Below are 19604 nucleotides of genomic sequence, written 5' to 3' on the forward strand. Positions count from 1 at the left end.
CGTGAGGTCTCCACAGTACATCGATGTTGTCGCCAGTGGTCGGCGGAAGGTGCACGTGCCCGTCGACCTGGGACCGGACCGCAGCGATGCACGGATGCACGCCATGACCGTAGGATCCTACGCAGTGCCGTAGGGGACCGCACCGCCACTTCCCAGCAAATTAGGGACACTGTTGCTCCTGGGGTATCGGCGAGGACCATTCGTAACCGTCTCCATGAAGCTGGGCTACGGTCCCGCACACCGTTAGGCCGTCTTCCGCTCACGCCTCAACATCGTGCAGCCCGCCTCCAGTGGTGTCGCGACAGGCGTGAATGGAGGGACGAATGGAGACGTGTCGTCTTCAGCAATGAGAGTCGCTTCTGCCTTGGTGCCAATGATGGTCATATGCGTGTTTGGCGCCGTGCAGGTGAGTGCCACAATCAGGACTGCATACGACCGAGGCACACAGGGCCAACACCCGGCATCATGGTGTGGGGAGCGATCTCCTACACTGGCCGTACACCTCTGGTGATCGTCGAGGGGACACTGAATAGTGCACGGTACATCCAAACCGTCATCGAACCATCGTTCTACCATTCCTAGACCGGCAAGGGAACTTGCTGTTCCAACAGGACAATGCATGTCCGCATGTATCCGGTGCCACTCAACGTGCTCTAGAAGGTGTAAGTCAACTACCCTGGCCAGCAAGATCTCCAGATCTGTCCCCCATGGAGCACAGGATACATCCAGCATCTCTACGATCGTCTCCATGGGAGAATAGCAGCCTGCATTGCTGCGAAAGGTGGATATATGCTGTACTAGTGCCGACATTGTGCATGCTCTGTTGCCTGTGTCTATGTGCCTGTGGTTCTGTCAGTGTGATCATGTGATGTATCTGACCCCAGGAATGTGTCAATAAAGTTTCCCCTTCCTGGGACAATGAATTCACGGTGTTCTTATTTCAATTTCCAGGAGTGTAGAAGAGTATAGCTAAGTAAAGATGAGACAATCTGCTGACCAGGTGCCAGCATGTTTGTAGACACACACAAAGTTTCACACTATGGCGTTACTTAAACTAAAAAAAAAGAAATAGTACTATTTGGGGAAATAAACCATTCAAAAACTTGTGGTAGCATCAAAGATCTGAATCAGTACAAGCATAATGTGACAGCATTAAAGTGATATTGGTTTTCATCTTGTCCTATTTTACTGTGTATCCTTTGATTGTGAATGCTGTGAGACATTTCTGGCTAGTCTTTTCAAAATGTCACCTCTCCTTTGCCAACCACAGCAACTCTGATTTTAAAGACTAGCTATCCTGTCACTTTTTGTACATCTCTCTACGTTTGCTGCCCACATAATTATTTCAGTCTGTTCTCTAGCTTACAGAGAGTCCTGATCCATCAGTAGGCACATAAACAGAATTGAGATCATTGCTGAACTTCTAGACAAGTTCTCCTTCATAGGTAACAGTGCCAACACACTTGTGTACCTGCTCATGCTCACACGCGCCTTCACACACACACGCACGTACCTTCTCGCTACAGCATTGTGTTGGCATTAAAGCTCTACTGGTGTGAGGTAGGGTTGTAAGGTTTGGATCAGTTTTAAGGGGTGGAGTGTGACACTGGTCATGTGTGTGTGAGTCCTTTGTATATGAATGTATGTTTCTACATCTGAAGGAGGACTTTTGTTCAATAGCCAACTGGTATCCAGAACTCTACTTTCAGTGTTCCTGTCTTCCACTCTACACCTGCTCTGTATTGAGTTGAAGGCAATCGTATTTCACTTCAAGCTCTTGCTCTTTTTCCAGTAAAGGGTCTGTTAGATCAAAACCTAAACTTCAATAGAAACAGCTGCAACATATAGAAAGACATCATCTATCCACACACATGAGAATTTGAAAAGCCCTTCTCTTTGGACCAAAAAAAAAGAAATTTGTACTTCCAGTCATTGATTACAGCAATATTGTTTGTTCTGCAAGGACTTTTTCACATTGCTTGCAGCTGGTGGGAATTCCTTTGTGTGGTATATTTATAGCATTTATGATTTTGAATTATATTTCATTTTCTTACAAACTGTAATCTAGATCATGTTCTGAAAAGTGCAGAGATTTCCACATGCTGTGTCTAATTTACTGTTTGATATTAGTACAGTCTTTTCTGCCTCACCTAAATGTGCTTATCAAAACAGCACAGCAAAAGCACTTATCTGCATCAGGGCAATATCCCTTCTGCCGCTCTACATCATACAGTCACCGTTCACAGCAGGATCTTCATTACAATACCAGAGAACTCACTCATATCTTCTTCTTTAAAAGGCAGCTGATGATTCATGTCCTAAAAATAATATTATTTCATCTTAATTGCAAATGCAACCTTTATCCAATTACTAGTGACTATCTGCATTTTCCACCAGATCTCTCTCATAAACCAAAGCCAGTAACTGAAACATTATAACTTGCTAATGCCTTGACCATCTTAATTTTGTACCTTTCCTCATGTTTTCATTAGTTTTTACTGAAGGTTCTGTATTATTGTTGTGAATATTAGTATTACTTATTAGCTACCAGTGTTAGTCGAGATATCATTAAATATTTCACTGTTGTTTCTGTCTTAAATGTACCTAAAACTGTTTTAAATCATATTTTCACTATTTCAGCATTCACATTTATGCTGTCTCGACTTCATTGAACAGAAAGAAACTAACAAGGTCAGGTCACAATGTTGGGATGACAGATTTACTTCCCTTCCTGCTCACATTATGGCTTTCATGCCAAATCACAGATCAGGCCAAAGTTTTCCACATACAAAGATTTTTCAATACCATTTAATTAATTAATGACAGTTATTAATGTGGAGACCGATGCATACTCTTTGGAGTGCACAAATGGTGTACTATAAATGTTCCTTGCATGGGTTGTTCTTACAAGGGGAGGCAACAATGTTGGGATCACAGATTTACTTCAAACTTTGTACACCTTTACCGTATTTACTCGAATCTAAGCCGCACTTTTTTCCCAGTTTTTGTAAAACCGCCTGCGGCTTAGAATTGAGTGCAAAGCAAGCGGAAATTCTGAAAAAAGTTGGTGGGTGCCGCCACAACTTACTTCTGCCATCGATTATATGTAGCGCTACACAGGCATGCTTTGTAGGTACAAAGATAAATACTGGCGCCAAAACCTCTGCATCATTAAAAAAAAAAAAAAGAAAAAAAGGGGGGTGGAAGATGAGCTATTTTCTGCGCCCCGAGTTTCGACCACTGCATTTTCATATATTATCCAACGAAGTAAATACAAATTCCGTATTGTTCATCTTCGAATGTAGCAGCATTTCAATGTACTACGAAAATCCGACTGGCAAGACTGTTAGGGATGTTTGTCAATATGGCCATCTCTACATTCTGAATTTTTTCCAATCCGTGAGAAGAGATGGTCGCTGATAGGAACTTTTATAAATTGTGAATCACATGCAGTATTCTCGTCACCATAAGAGGAATTTTGCCATGTATTGTTTCATATTTGCTGCTATCTCATTTAAATTCTGTCTGCCTAATAAACTATGAAACCACTCCACCAAGAGTGTCTTTCCGCCGTCCGCCGCTCATACCTCACCTGTCTTTCAACAACTTCTTTGCCTCTGTACTTCCGCCTCGACTGACATCTCTGCCCTTACTCTTTGCCTTTAAATATGTCTGCTTGTGTCTGTGTATGTGTGGATGGATATGTGTGTGTGTGCGAGTGTACACCTGTCCATTTTTTCCCCTAAGGGAAGTCTTTCCGCTCCCGGGATTGGAATGACTCCTTACCCTCTCCCTTAAAACCCACATCCTTTCGTCTTTCCCTCTCCTTCCTGAAGAAGCAACCATCGGTTGCGAAAGCTAGTAATTCTGTGTGTGTGTTTGTGTGTTTTGTTCATGTGCCTGTCTGCCGGCGCTTTCCCGCTTGGTAAGTCTTGGAATCTTTGTTTTTAATATATTTTTCCCATGTGGAAGTTTCTTTCTATTTTATTAAACTATGAAACTAGATTGAGACAACAGCAAACGCGGAAGAATATACATATCACGTCATGTTTATATTCGTATTATTCTTATGCTTAATAGTGATGCAGTCAGAAATGAAGCACGGCAATTGACTAGATTTTTAAATGTAAGATGACTCTAATTTCTGTGTAGAATGTAATGTACTAAAGAGGCGCCTGCACAGATTTTCAAACGGATAAAATTTTTCGCCAAACTCTCATTCAGAACATCTTCTATCATATGCAGTCTATTATTTGGTCCTTGTTGATCATTATCAAAGAAAGCAGCAGTGTAAGACAACAACAAATAGCAGTTTCTTGCCATTGTTTCGCTAATGAGACAATTCCTCTCTCTTTATTTGTTTTTTAATTGTAGCGCGCACAAAAGCAAGCCATGCCGCGAGTGGCCACAGGCCGTAAACACGCACTATCAGAATGCGACAAACTATGCATACAGTACAGTAATGCATTTTCAGCTTAGAGTGACGTAAACACCTATAGCAAAGAAAACTGCGCTTATCAGATCAAAGAAAAATAAGCAATCAATTCAAACCAGACGAAGCACGTAGAAAAGGAAGGGTACCTGTATAAATACGGACGGAGCGCCTGACGCATAGCAATGGCTACCTGATAAAGCGTAACTGCCAAGCTTACGACTCTAACCAAACTACTGTAGCTGTATTGTCATTCATTCGACCTAAATTGTGTCTCATATTACAATGGGCAAACTTTGTTTTGATTTGGAGATGCGGCCTATAATTTTTCTCTCCCCTTGAATTTCGAGTCTCAAATTTCAGGTGCGGCTTAGATTCGCGAATTTTTTTTTTTTATTATTATTATTTTTCCTTTATTTTGAGTCTCATTTTTCAGGTGTGGCTTAGATCGAGTAAATACGGTAGTAGTCCATTAAAACAACAAAATGTGCAAGTACTAAGGTGCACTACTGTGGCAATTCCAACAAATTTGCAAGAGAAGTTTTATGTGTCTATAATGTGTCTTCTGTATCTGTGCACAGGTGTCCGGCAATAAAGTTCATGTTTGTCACGTGGTTAGTGTTTGAGCTTCGTAAGACGAATGCATATGAGGCGATGGTTCGATCCTCACTAAAACTTGTTAGTTTATTTTTTTCATCACTGATCATATTATTTAAATTATATGACATTTGGGAAGTAATATAATGAAAGAAAATACACATGTGTATTTGCATGAAGTTTTAATTTATGTTTTCCATGTGTGTGTGACAGATAATATCCTATAACTTGGGATGTCAACAGCACATTTGACGAGCAGCTGCCCATCACCCTTGCAGTTGGACACATTGTTACTTATTATATAAATGATTGTGAATAACATAATTTGCATCATTATTTATCTAGGTTTGACTTGGAATTTCCAAGCCTGTCCATTGTTCTTAAAAATTTAATTACATTTAGTAAATACTCAAATAACCTATGAAATTCATTAGAAGTGCATGAAAATACATGGGGTTTCTTTTCATTATACTACCTCTTAAATGTGATATAAATTAAATGATGTAACCAGTGATGAAAAAAATAAGTGTTGGTGGGATTCAAACTGTCACCTTGCCCATGACCTTCTTGCAACACATTAATGTTAACCGCTTAACCACCACCACTCCTTAAATCGGAAATCTTCGCACAAGCACATCAGTTACATAATACACCCACAAAACTACTTTTGTGATTTTCTCAGAATTGCCATAGTAGTGTATCTTGCTACTTGCACATTTTGTTGTTGTAATTCAGGCAAGAAAAATGTTCAGACTATAAGGGAATATTTGAACTTAAAAAGGAACTGCCCACACCATAATAGATAGGTAGGTAGTCAGTTACATGTTGTGATGCCAGCCAGATTCATTTTCCTTGATCTTCCTATAACTCACTCAAGGTGAGTGATGGGATGGTTGTTTTGTAAGGGTACACTCAGTTTCCTTCACCATCCTTCCTCAATCAGTGTTCAGATTTTTTAGAGAAATCTGTAGCTTGAGTTTTTTTGGTTTATTATCTTTGTTAGTGGAGGACTGTGTCCAAAAGCCAAGCAGTTCTTATCTTCTTCATTAACTACAGAAAGGAAACATGTTCAAAATTTTCAAAATTCCTTTTTTTTTAATTGCATCAAAGAAGTCCAGTTGGGTAGGCACATAGTTTACTGCATATACAGAACTTGGCCACAGTCATTGTAGTGTCTCTAGCAACAGGTATAATTCACTGCTTGCTGCAGAAAGGGAACATGGTCTGGCATCATAAAGAGAAAACTGAGAAATCGGGAATGTATTATATTGTTAGTGAGGTGATAGACATCACAGAAGGAAGACAAATTTAGTTCTTTACTGTATTAGTGGCCGAAATTATGGGAAAAAATGCTTGCCTTAGTAGAAAAGGTGTTCCAAAGCAGCAAAATATTTCTTTAGCCCCATCAAAGTATCATTTAGTTTCAGCAAAGATAAGCCACAGGTAACTCAGTGTAAGATAAACCATCAGTGGTGTGCAAGATGATAGCCTTTATTTAAGGAATACTCAGATGAGTCTTGAACTTCTCAAGGAAACTGCCTACAAAGCTGAACTACCCATAAATACCATAAAATTAATGATATTTTAAAAAGTTTAATTTAGGTCCCAGAAAAAATATGCAAACAGTTTTTGATGGTGCTGAGAAACAGTCATACAATAATTTTTAAATGAACTAACTGCCATTTGACTGTATTGTTGTTTAATTAACTAAGATATAGGTTTTGGCCTTTTGTGTCATTTTCAAGGATTGAGTTTATGTCCTGCAGTATATGTTAACGTCATAAACGCAATCACTTGAAAATGGCATAAAAAGCCGAAACTGAGGTCACAATTAAATAAACAACAATACAGTCAAATGGTGGTGTGTTCACTTAGTAATAAGGAAAGATGCAATTTTGGAATGAAATTTTGACATATCTGACAACGAGGAGAGATGAAACTGAAAAAAATGTATAAGTTCATGAACTTATTTTGTTGTAAGACTATTCATTTATATTCCACGTTGTTTACTGTAAAAAGGGAACATGTCCAGCTACAAAAACAAATTTTTTAAGCTACTGGTAACACAAAGGTGAATAAAAATCACATTATGTAAAGCACAGAACAACTGCATATTTTTAGAAAAATATAGAATAATTTTTCTTCCGAGCTTTTGTATAAAGCAGTCTTTTGTTTCTCCTCTAAAATTTGTGAAAGTGGACATATTCCTTTTCTGCAGTTAGCAGTTCACGCATATTCAGTGCACAAAACATCCTCTATTTGTTGAAGAGTGTAACATACACTTGCAAACAGATAGAGGAGTGTTTTGACAAATGTGATACTGTTGTGAAAAAATGACAGGCTTCCTCTGTGGAAGTGGGATGCATTGTAATAAGCGTTTCCGGACACATGTCCACATAACATATTTTCTTTCTTTGTGTGTGGAATGTTTCCTGAAAGTTTGGCCATACCTTTTTGTAACACCCTGTATATCTATGAGAGATTATTATTTTTAAATGGGAAACCAGAATTATTCTTGATATATCATTTAGATCAGTCAGGTAGTGCAAGGAATAAAGATAATCTTATACTTCCTGTCCAATAGTTAATATGGCCAGACTCCCTAGTGTAGGAAAATGTAAATCTTCAGTTGACTAAAAGATAAAAACATTTAGAACATAAAAAAGAAGCTACATGATCCTCTGATACAGAAATGTTTCTATGCAGTGGAAGTGTTCATGAAGGGTGATCTGATAATTGAAGCAGGATGTCATTGACCATTAGCAGTGTTATGAAATATAATTTTATTCTCAGGAACAAATATTAACTCAGAATACACTTCCATCTCATAAATTGGAATTGTATAAAAGTTTATTGCATTACTTATTTTTGACATGTTTTGCACTGTTATCTGATGATTTATAAGTGTGTGTTATGAGATGGATAAATCACTATTCTTTGTTCAGATCTAGCATGACCAGGCACTTCTTTCATAGGGCACATATTATGTCAGTTCCAAAATTATCATTTACCATACTAAGTTGCTATGATGCAAACATTGTTTAAAGCATGCATAAATGCTCACAGAACATAACTCAAAATAATAGATGGAAATTCATGGTATCTTTCTATCAAAACAAAAGCACTGTAAAAATTCTGCTTACATTATTTAATTTTAAGGTTTGCAAACATTTCAGATAGACACCACACCGATTTCTCCTTAAATCTTTGCACCAACACTTAAAATCCGTAATTTACTGATGCTGATTGTGCCACTACACTTTGTATATTTTTTATTAACACAATTTAAGAGAGAGAAAATTTAACATGTTATGTGTAAACTGTATTCCATAATTGACACATTAGTAACATTATCTCTACACTTTCTTGTGTATGAACTGAATTACTTTATTCTCCAAAGTATTTAAATCATAACTTGTTTGCTTTACATGTAATATGTGATACAATCCCATAGTATAATTTCTCCCTTAAAAGTTGCATGGAGACTGGAGGTATACAGTTGAGCAGGATGTGTGTTCCCTGCTGCACCTCTTTAAGTGGCTGTTCCTCCCATCAGTCTAATAATAGATGTCGCAATGGCCACTTACATTGCCAATTGCTCCATCACAGCTGTTGGTTCTCTGTAGTAGCAGTTACCACCATGTGCTTCTAGATGTCTTTCCATATTAGCTTTGTATTTACATTAAAGTCGTACAAATTTTGTTGATAGTGCTCTCTCTCTGTTACTGATGTATTTCTGAATACTCAGGAAATGTGTCTTTGTAAGCTTCACTGTTTACCCTCGTTGGGGGATATTTACTATTGTCCTGTAGTGATAAGGATGTACAAAGGTTGCAGATAAGAAGTAGACAAGCAGGAAATTAATGCCACACGTAAGACTGTGAGGATGTGACACTGAGTATTATATGTTGTGATCAGCGAAAGAAGTTGTATACTGGGTGTCCCTTGTGTTACAAGATAAGCATAAAATTTTTTAAATATAATAATTGCTTTAAATTTACACTGATAGGATCAGTGACTCAAAATTCATGATAATGTGTACCACACCAGATGCAATTAAAATTCTGCATAGATAGTCAGCTATTTGTCATCAAAAAGTTTAAGAATTTAGTATCTTTAATGTTGTATGGCACATGATCATTTGAAATTTCTCAATAATATCAAAATCTTTTTAATCATTAAGTGAAAGTCAGAATGTTTACTGAGGAAAAACATCCTTTTGAATCAGAGAAAAATTGCAGAGATTACAGAGTTGCTTGGAAAGCACGAAGTCTGAAACACGTTGCTAACAGTTTACAGAACAAGTGTAAACAGATAAATAACATTAAGAAATGTGTTCTTAGAAGAATTTGGAAATATTTATCTGAATTTTCAAGAAGTGTTCCAGATGATGTATTGCTGGGAACAGCAACTGACGTAGCATATTTTAAATTCCTAACAGACGAAGAAAAAAGGTCAGCATTTATTAAAAAGATAGTAAGGTTCAAAGAAGTAATACATAGAAATTGTGCTAATGATTTGGAATTAATGTATATTTTGTTACTATATGCATTTGTTAGGTATTTATTATGATATACTATGGTTTTATGTAAATTTACCTGATGAAAGAAGAGTTTTATCAGTTTTTGGGCATGCAACTGGGTCATCATTAATGTTATATTATTACTACAGATAATAAACATCCAGCTGTTTTAATAGAACATCAAGTTGCAAACTTCCCTTCCAGTTTTTCCATGTTACCCTTTTTCAAATTCTAAAGGTGGCAGGGGTAAAATACAGGGAGCGAAAGGCTATTTATAATTTGTACAGAAACCAGATGGCAGTAATAAGAGTCGAGGGGCATGAAAGGGAAGCAGTGGTTGGGAAAGGAGTGAGACAGGGTTGTAGCCTCTCCCCGATGTTATTCAATCTGTATATTCAGCAAGCAGTAAAGGAAACAAAAGAAAAATTTGGAGTAGGTATTAAAATTCATGGAGACGAAGTAAAAACTTTGAGGTTCGCCGATGACATTGTAACTCTGTCAGAGGCGGCAAAGGACTTGGAAGAGCAGTTGAACGGAATGGACAGTGTCTTGAAAGGAGGATATAAGATGAACATTAACAAAAGCAAAACGAGGATAATGGAATGTAGTCAAATTAAATCGGGTGATGCTGAGGGAATTAGATTAGGAAATGAGACACTTAAAGTAGTAAAGGAGTTTTGCTATTTAGGAAGTAAAATAACTGATGATGGTCGAAGTAGAGAGGATATAAAATGTAGACTGGCAATGGCAAGGAAAGCGTTTCTGAAGAAGAGAAATTTGTTAACATCGAATATAGATTTATGTATCAGGAAGTCGTTTCTGAAAGTATTTGTTTGGAGTGTAGCCATGTATGGAAGTGAAACATGGACGATAACTAGTTTGGACAAGAAGAGAATAGAAGCTTTCGAAATGTGGTGCTACAGAAGAATACTGAAGATAAGGTGGATAGATCACGTAACTAATGAGGAGGTATTGAATAGGATTGGGGAGAAGAGAAGTTTGTGGCACAACTTGACTAGAAGAAGGGATCGGTTGGTAGGACATGTTTTGAGGCATCAAGGGATCACAAATTTAGCATTGGAGGGCAGCGTGGAGGGTAAAAATCGTAGAGGGAGACCGAGAGATGAGTACACTAAGCAGATTCAGAAGGGTGTAGGTTGCAGTAGGTACTGGGAGATGAAGCAGCTTGCACAGGATAGAGTAGCATGGAGAGCTGCATCAAACCAGTCTCAGGACTGAAGACAACAACAACAACCCTATATATATAAACAAGTTATTGTTTTCATCTAATGATAACCATGATAATCTTGACAACTATCCTTTAATCTGTTTGTTTTTGTGTTATACGATAGTTTCTTCATTTCATTGTATTTCTGATTATTTCTTTTCTCTTTCAATTGTTTTTCTGTGCTGTTCCATCTGTTATCAAATGGAGTCTTTTGAATGCCATACAGGCCTAATTTTTTCTAAGGTCCCATTTCGTTGTAGAGGTGTTTCGTATAAATTATTTCGTTTGTTCTCTGTATGTGAAAATCTTGTGATTTTTGTTGTTTGTCTGTCCACTTTGCCATCTTCAGGTAAGACCATTCTTCATATGTTGCTGCTGCTGCGGTTGTTGTTATTGTTGGTGGTGGTGTTGTCATCATTTTCAGTCCAAAGATTGGTTTAATGCAGCTCTCCAGACTGCTCTATCCTGTGCACACCTCTTCAACTCTGAATACATACTGAAACCTGCATCCATTTGAACGTGCTTACTCTGCTTGTCTCTTGGTAACCCTCTGCAATTATTACGCCTCCCCATTGCCCACACACTTCACCTCAGTACTAAATTGGTGATGCCTTGATATTTCAGAATGTGTCCTATCAACCAATTCCTTTTAGTCAAGTTAAGCCACAAATTTCTTTTTTCCCCAATTCTATCCAGTACCTCCCCTTTAGTATCATGATCTACCCATCTAATATTCAGCATTATTCTGTAGCTTCCATTCTTTTAATGTATGATTTGCGTATTGCCCATGTTTCACCTTAGTACAAAGCTACACTCCAGACAAGTGCCTTCAGAAAAGACTTCCTGATGTTTAAATTTGTATTCAGCATTAACAAATTTCTCTTCTTCAGAAGTGCTTTGCTAGCTAGTGCCAGTATACATTTCATGTCCTCCATATTTTGGGCATCATCACTTATTTTACTGCCCAAATAACAAAACTCATGTATTGCTTTCAGTGTGTCATTTCCCAATCCAATTTCCCCATCACCTGATTTAATTTTAATACACTTCACTATCCTTCTTTTGCTGTTGTTGACAGTCATCTTATATCCTTCTTTCAAGGTGCTGTCCAGTCTATTCAGCTGCACTTTCATGTTCTTTACTGTCCCAGACAGTATTACAGTGTCTTTGGCAAATCTCAGGTTTTTTAAAAATTGCTTTTACCTGTTCTTTAATTTTTTCTCCACGTTTTTCTTTGGCATGCTTTACTGCTTCCTCAGTGTACAGATTGAACAACAGTGTGGATGGGCTACAGCCCTGTCTCACTCCCTTCTCAACCACTGCTTCCATTACATGCCCATTGACTCTTAGAACTGCTGCTTGGTTTCTGTGCAAATTGTATGTAACCTTTTGCACCCTGTGTTTTACCCCTGCTAACTTCAGTGTATTCCACTCAACATTGTCAAAAGATTTCTCTAAGTCTACAAAAGTTATAAAAATAGGTTTGTCTTTCTTTAACCTATCTTTTAAGATAAGTCGTAGGATCAGTATTGCCTCGCCTATTTCAACATTACTCCAGGACCCAAATGATCTTCCCCAAGCTAATCTTCTACCACATGCTATTGGTCACTATTTTGGTCTCCCGTTTTTCATATTTATCTCTATATTTTCATATATAAATTTCTTACTGGTTAAAAAATTCCTTCTACCTTACATGCTGGTGTTCTGCGGCTTGTAAGTATTTGTTAAAAGACATCTTGATGTATACCATGAGCTAAGTGTAAAAATATTGAATTGTCAGACTGTGACAATAGTGCCTAATACACTCAAGAAGGTTGGCCATTTAGTATTTGACAGCTATAACATGACCACACGACAACCTGTATACCATAAAGATCCACATCAATTTTAACATCATAAAGATTTTATTCTTAGCACTCTTGCCATTTGATATGGGCATACAAGATATACATTAGTGATGATTTGTCGTTTTCCATTGTTGCTGTACTTCAGGGTTGTCCAATTCTTACTTGACTATGGTACTGCTTTAAGTCTTGAAAGTAGTTTCTACTTTCGTTTATTTAACTGTGTCACAGTTTTGCAACGTTGCAGTTTTATAAAAGTACACCTTTCCCATATTTGAAAGTTGAAGCTAATGTTCCCCACTGAGAATCAATATTTTCTCTAGTAACTGAGGAAGGCAACTTATTCTTTGAATAATGGTAAATAATATCCTGTAATGCTGCAGTGATATCCTACCTCTTGTTTCTGCACGCTTGGGTGTATTATCTGGTATCTCTTTCTTACCACATATTGCTCATGGTGTACAGCAAAATGTCTTAATTCTTCTGCCTGGTTTGATCATATGACAAATTCTATAACAATAATAGAAATTCCTTGATGGAGCAGTACGAAAAAAAAAAAAAAATGGAAAGGTAATCCTCACCTATAGTGGATTGATGAGTGGAGTACAGAAAAACATAACAGAAAACAGCATTCACACTAGCTTTTGAGCGCTATCTTTTTTTCTAGCAGTATTAAATACATCCACGTGAACATCCGAACACACATTCCTGTGGCCGCGGCATTAGTCTTGCTTTTATCATGGTAGTGTACGTTTGGGTGTCTATGTTGTTGTATGTGTGGATGTGTGTAATACTGCTAGAAACAGAGCTAGTGATCAAAAGGTAGTGTGAATGCTGTTTTCTGTTATGTGTTTCTGTGCTCTGTGCATCGAACTGAGTTGTTGCCTTTCCTTTATTTTATGTGTGATAATTTCTGTCACTTCTGTGTGTGGTATGAGATGCTGTATTTTTTACAGATCTGTAGTTGAATTATATCAGGTAATGCTCCAGAAATTAGGTTGGGGAATGAGACACTGAAAGCTGTAGATGAGTTTTGTTACTAAAGTGGCAAAATAATTAATGGTGGAAGAAGGAGAGAGGCTATAAAATGTAGACTAGCAGTAGCCACAAAGTGCTTCTGAAAATGAGAAATTTGTCAACAATAAATATAAATTAAGTGTTAGGGACTCTTTTTTCTGTAGGTAGTTGCCTGGAGTGTAGCCTTGTATGGAAGTGAAGCATGAACGATAAACAGTTGAGACAAGAAGAGAATGTTTTTGAGATGTGGTGCTACAGAAGAATGCTGAAGCATGGTTGGGTAGATCAGGTAACTAAGAAAAGGTGGGGGGGGGGGGGTGGGAGGGGGGGGGTTACTGAATCAAATTGAGTTTATAGGCTTTACCCTGAGTCATCAATAAATCATCAATTTGTTAATGGGAATTTTTGAGGGAACTTTGTAGAGGGAGTAGTAGAAAAAAGTAAAGCAGTCCTCACCTTGAAGTTTGGTTTGAACACCACAATGCTTTACTAGGTGTGGTCCTATTGGAGGTAGTAAGCTGTTACTTTCCCCCAACCTTTGCCCTAGCTGATTCAAATGGATGTAGTTGAAGTAGTTACGCAGAGATGAGGAGACTTGCAAGGGTTAGACTATTGTGGAAAACTGCATCAGTCATCAGACTGAAGATCACAATAATACTGTATTATAATATAAGGTATTCAAAGAAGTGGTGGCTCTGAGAGGATCATCAGCTCTCCACCTCTCACATGCCGTCTTGGACAACAGCAAGTGAGAACCCTTCTCCTTAGCCTGTGACTGTAAACACACACCTTTGTAAAAGTATCATTTGCACTCTGAATACTGCCCAATAATGTAATAACAAAATAGCAGTTATGAGATGTATATCATTGGCATTGCTTATGTTACAACATTGTCTTCATTTTCACAACTACCACTTCCAGAGCTTATTTTGTTCAGCAGTGGAGCTGTGGCTGCTACTTGTCAATAGTGTTGTTGGACTGAAAATGCTGAATGATATACGCTGAAGAAAATGTTCTATTAGCTGGAAAGTGTCAGAACTGGAAACTTGAGTGATACCACAACAGTGGGAGAGACTTTCAAAAAAATCTAATTGCTTGGTTTCCTTATCAATTTGGTATTTATTTGTGGAGTCAGTCTGTAGTTGATAAGGTTCCTTGGATAGAGTTTTTTCTAATCCTAAGCAGCCTAATAGGCTCAAAAGTGAACGTCACCAACTTGACCATGTATTGTAAGGAGAATAAGCACTTTTGCTAGACATCAGTCCCAGCAAGCGATCCAATGTGAAAATTTGGCCATAATTCTGAGAGTATGCAGTTATGACCTTCTGAAAGTGCAGCCTTTAACCTTCACATGCACTGGTTGTTTGTCAAGCACTCTGCCCCATTGCAGCAGCCTAATGCCCAAGTGGGAAGTAGTTTACAACAGAGTGATAGTCAGAGCCCTCTTGCTTGTGGTATGTTGAAGGCAAGGATGAGTATGGGGGAGATGGAAACGTCTGTCCACTGTGTTTGGGAATCTTGCTGGAGAACATAGTATTCTACACAGAAAATAGTAAGTAATATGAGAGCACATAATATAACCACCTCATGCACATATACATTCAATATTATTTTAACAATATTCTTGGATCTTTATTCTGCAGTGATATATACACCTCAAAGTCAAAATGAATAAACCAAGTCAACTGTAGTATTATTATGAAATAAAGTGAAGCTTAAGGTTTTCAATGTGTCATTGGATCATGCCAATGTCATTCAAGAATTGTGTATCTCCTCCAAATGTACTGCACGGTAACAGTGTGAGCATTAAAATCTCAAAACAGCACTGTTGGTAATTAAATAGCACTATGCTGCTACTTTAATGACACACTCATTCCCTTCATTCATTTACATTGCATTTGTGAACTGCAACATAAAAATATTCACAATGAACAAAGCATGTTATCAATGTCCAAACAGTATTTAACAGAACTATTACTCACTCCACCATACAGTACTACACACTCAGGCATTAAATAGCTGCAGTGGGGTGGAAGCAAGTGGCAACCTGTGTGCACACATACTTCAAAGCTGTGTGTTCAGGAGGTCATTACTGTGTAATATCATAGTTACAGCGCAAAATTTCATGCAGGAGCAATTGCTGAGGCTGATATTTTTCTGCTTTTTCCTTCTTGAAATATGACGTCAATTTGGTGATGTTTTCTTCTCAATATACCTCTGCTCCACTTACTTTCAGTAGACTTACCAGCGCTGACCATACCATTCTTTTTGTATACTCATGGTTATTTCACTTTGGAACATCTGAAACTTTTAGTGTATTGTATGTTAACCGGAGACCTAGAAATAATGGAGAGGCTCCGTCCCAGCCGCAGCCGCAGTGGTCCACAACCCCACCATGACTACCGCAGTCCACTTCACCCCTCTGCCGCCCCACACCGAACCCAGGGTTATTGTGCTCCCCCTTCCCCCACTGTTAATGCCTTTTTTGCATGCTGCACATCGAAATCTTTTTTTTATTATTTATGCATCCAGACATGTTTTTGCCTTTTTTACTAGGCATCTTCAGTGGGTGTCCTGAAATATTACAAATTTGTCCATTTTTGCACATAGGTTATGGCTTTTTATTAAATGGAAAGGTACTTACAGGTAGCTTCTAATTCCTTACCTGTAAGTACCTTTCCATTTCATAAAAAATGTTAATTAACAGTTATTAAATCTATAACCTAGATGGAAAACCATAACCTATGTGTAAAAATGGACAAATCATGTAATAATTCAGGAAGATGTCTTGTGAAAAAAGGCAAAACGCATCTGGGCGCATAAATAAAAATAAAAATTTGATGTGCAGACTGCAAAAAAGGCATTTTCTTTGTAAACAACTACAATTTACATATGTATTAATATTACTTTTGTGCCATGTGAACATTTCACATCTATTGTTATTCAATTTATAAAATTGAAACATTTACAATGTAGACATTTTTGAAAAGTAGGTTTAAAATTTATGATCTCCTACCATCAGTTGATCAAATTTAAACGCAAATCTGGACATATATAAATCATATCCTAATGTAGTTCAACCAAACTAGAAAAATGTCATTCCCACCTAGTCACATAAAGAAGAAATGCATGTGTAATGCACAAACTCACTTGTGGGACGTGTCAGAAAGTTGAGTTTTCACTGACATGAAACAGGAAATATTATTAACATTATTTTTCTAAACTATATATTACAGTATAAAAGTTGTACTGTATGTTAGCTGTTATTTAATAAAAGTCTGTTTTTTCAGGTTAGTAGCTGCTGTGAAACAAAAGCAACTTGAAGACTCAGCAAACCTGCTATTTGATGCTTTTGCAACAATGTAAAATACCAAAACTTTAGTTTCCTAGGTATTCATTTGCCCTTTTTTTATAATTTGTTTTCTGTTGTTACTTGGAAAATGAAGACAGCTGTGTGAAACCTTTTTTCCATATTCCTTGTTTGAAATGAAGTTCACTTTATGTATAAAAACTTAACATTGTCTGTTCTATTACTTTCAGGCGACTGGATGAATATGCCACAAGGCAATCCCAATGTACCGCCAGGCCTCGAGTACCTTACACTCATTGACCAGTTGCTTGTGCATCAAAAAGTTGAACTACTGGAAGGTAAGCTGCAATATTTACAGATGAATGAGTCGTTGAATTTGTGCTAGCAGTTCTGAGATATTCATACCATTTCATTTTTTTTTTTTTATCATTTTGCCATAGGTTAATAACATGAGGTGAACTTTGTCACCAGTGAAACGCAGTTATGCACTGAAATGGCAGTCTGTTGATGTGGTTGAGAATTATTGGGAAACTGTGGAGATTAACTGCTGCTTGGAAATTAAAAACTGATTATTGATTTATTACATGACTATTGTAGACAGGTTATAGTGGGAGGAGAAAATGCAGTGATTAAACATTTCTCAGTTACAATAACTGTCTTTGTGTAGCAAGAAACATTTTCAGAAACTGATTGTTATGTGAACAATGAAAAAACAGGCAGTTTATTATTGGTCAGATGCTATTGGGTTTTCATCACTTCTTCTTCTTCTTCTTCTTCTTCTTCTTCTTCTTCTTCTTTTTTTTTTTTTTTTTTTTTTTTTTTTTTTTTTTTTTTTTTTTTTTTCAGTGTTCGAACATGAGAGACAAGATACATTGCATGTTTCTGTGTATTCTGAACTAATTGCTTGAAATTATAATTATGTGAGGAATCTGTACAAGTAAACATTAATAACATCACCTGATTAGGGATTTCTTTATCAGTTCTTTAGTGTTCAATTTCCTGTTCCTTCACACTTGAATCAAGGAAGAAAGTGACTGAGTATCCTTATTAATGCAGCACTGAGATTTCTCAAGTGAACATCATTGATAAAATACTATACGCCATTTTTAAAATAAAACATTTATGTAAAACCTCAAATTACACTCCCCCGCAATATTTCATAAATGCGATGAAGAAGACACAACACCACCAACTTATTTTATCATCTGTGACACTGCAAATGGTAATTCTTTGGTTGGAATGTCTGCTGGTTGATGTGTGGCCACTCTAAATCTTCCTTTCATTAAACTAGTTAATCAATGTAATGGTGCCTTGTCTCTGTGTGTTTTGAACATTCATAAAATTCTGGCCCACTGATAAACTTGATAATGATTTGGTTATCTATTTGTGAAATAGGAATTCATGATTCATCAACAGCTGCAGTTTCTTTCAGAAGTTGCTCTAACCACACAAGTGATTTGGAAGTTTACTTTCAGCCACATATTCTGCTGTCTTTGAAGAAAGAGCAACACAAAGCTGTAATTTAACTTTTCAAACAAAGGGATCGCCATCAAACTTGAGTACAATGCTACTATTTGATTGTGTTGTGCATTTATCCCCACCATGGTCAACATCACTATAAGCTTCAGTACTACACCCATCATTCTTCTCAAACTTAGTGCCATGAGTCATTGTTTAATTAAGATATCTGAGTATTTTTTGAGCAGTGCAAACTACACCTATGTTGTTGAGTCTTAAATTGTGAATACAACATTAACAGCAAATGATATATTTGGTTTTCTGCCATGTGTTAAATACAACAAACTTACAAATATTTCTTGACAGGGTTCACTATCGTTAAAAAAGGTGACTCTCCTAGTAACCAATGTGGTTCGTTTGGTAAAGATAATGATCTTACATCCATCGTGCCATACTTGTTTAAAATTCTCTTCACATATGCAGACTGATTTATTTGGATACAATTGTCAAATTTCTTGATTTGCAAGCCTAGGAAGTAATGAACATTTTATACTGTGATCTGAAAACATTTATAACACTGTTCAATAAATTTAGTTGTTGCATCCCTGGAACCCATAGCCAATCCATCAGTAATGTAAAATAGCATTACCAGATTTTCAAAATAGAACATAAATGATTCTGGATGGCTCTGTCATCAGTTACATTCACTGAGAGATTTAAAAAGTGATTCTTATCAGTATTTTGAGGCATGCTTTAAACTGTGCAGATTCTTCAACAATTTAGTGCAACACCTGTACCATCATCATAGCTGTCTGGTTGATAGTATGTAAATTTCCCAAACATACCATTGAGAAATGACATTCTTACATCAAATTGCATTATACACCATTCATGTTGAAGTCCACCACTCAACAGGGCTCTCATCATCTTAAATATTTCTATAAGGCAAAATGTGTCAACAAAACCTGTTCCAAATCATTGAACATATCCTTTTGGAACCAGTCAAGCCTTATATTGATCCACTGCATTATTTGCATAGTTTTCCGACAGAAACACATCAGTCTTCAATCACATTGTTTGTTTTAGTTTGTAAACTAGTTCCTATGTTTTGCTTTTTTCAGTGAAATTGTGTTTTCCTCCAGTGTTATCTTCCATAAAGTGCAGTAATTGAATGTTTCCATCCAGCTGAGAGAGCA

General features: G+C 37.1%; 2 protein-coding genes across 4 annotated transcripts in view; both read left to right on the forward strand.

The window, feature by feature from the left end:
• LOC126329509 (phospholipid scramblase 1) overlaps positions 1–19604 on the forward strand; it is a 142437-nt gene that overhangs the window by 43514 nt on the left and 79319 nt on the right. For both annotated transcript variants that reach the window (XM_049996164.1, XM_049996163.1), the window contains exon 4: positions 17181–17288. In XM_049996164.1, the coding sequence (XP_049852121.1) occupies positions 17181–17288 (108 nt within the window). The remainder of the gene's footprint in view (positions 1–17180; positions 17289–19604) is intronic.
• Positions 8800–17026, forward strand: LOC126329551 (uncharacterized). 2 transcript variants are annotated; one of them, XM_049996167.1, is made up of 2 exons: positions 8800–9505; positions 16931–17026. In XM_049996167.1, the coding sequence occupies exons 1-2, from the start codon at positions 9224–9226 to the stop codon at positions 16961–16963; spliced, it is 315 nt and encodes a 104-aa protein (XP_049852124.1). In that variant the 5' UTR covers positions 8800–9223; the 3' UTR covers positions 16964–17026. The 2 variants fall into 2 exon arrangements, with proteins under 2 accessions (XP_049852124.1, XP_049852123.1); XM_049996166.1 differs by having other exon boundaries at positions 8804–9483.

This window comes from Schistocerca gregaria, chromosome 2, assembly GCF_023897955.1.
Source record: "Schistocerca gregaria isolate iqSchGreg1 chromosome 2, iqSchGreg1.2, whole genome shotgun sequence".
In the NCBI taxonomy this organism is placed as follows: Eukaryota; Metazoa; Arthropoda; class Insecta; order Orthoptera; family Acrididae; genus Schistocerca; species Schistocerca gregaria.

Coding starts and splice junctions, on each gene's coding strand:
- LOC126329551 (XM_049996166.1), top strand. CDS start 9,224: ATGTTTACTGAGGAAAAACATCCTTTTGAATCAGAGAAAAATTGCAGA. Junction 9,484..16,930: donor CTAACAGACGAAGAAAAAAG/GTCAGCATTTAT, acceptor CTGTTTTTTCAG/GTTAGTAGCTGCTGTGAAAC.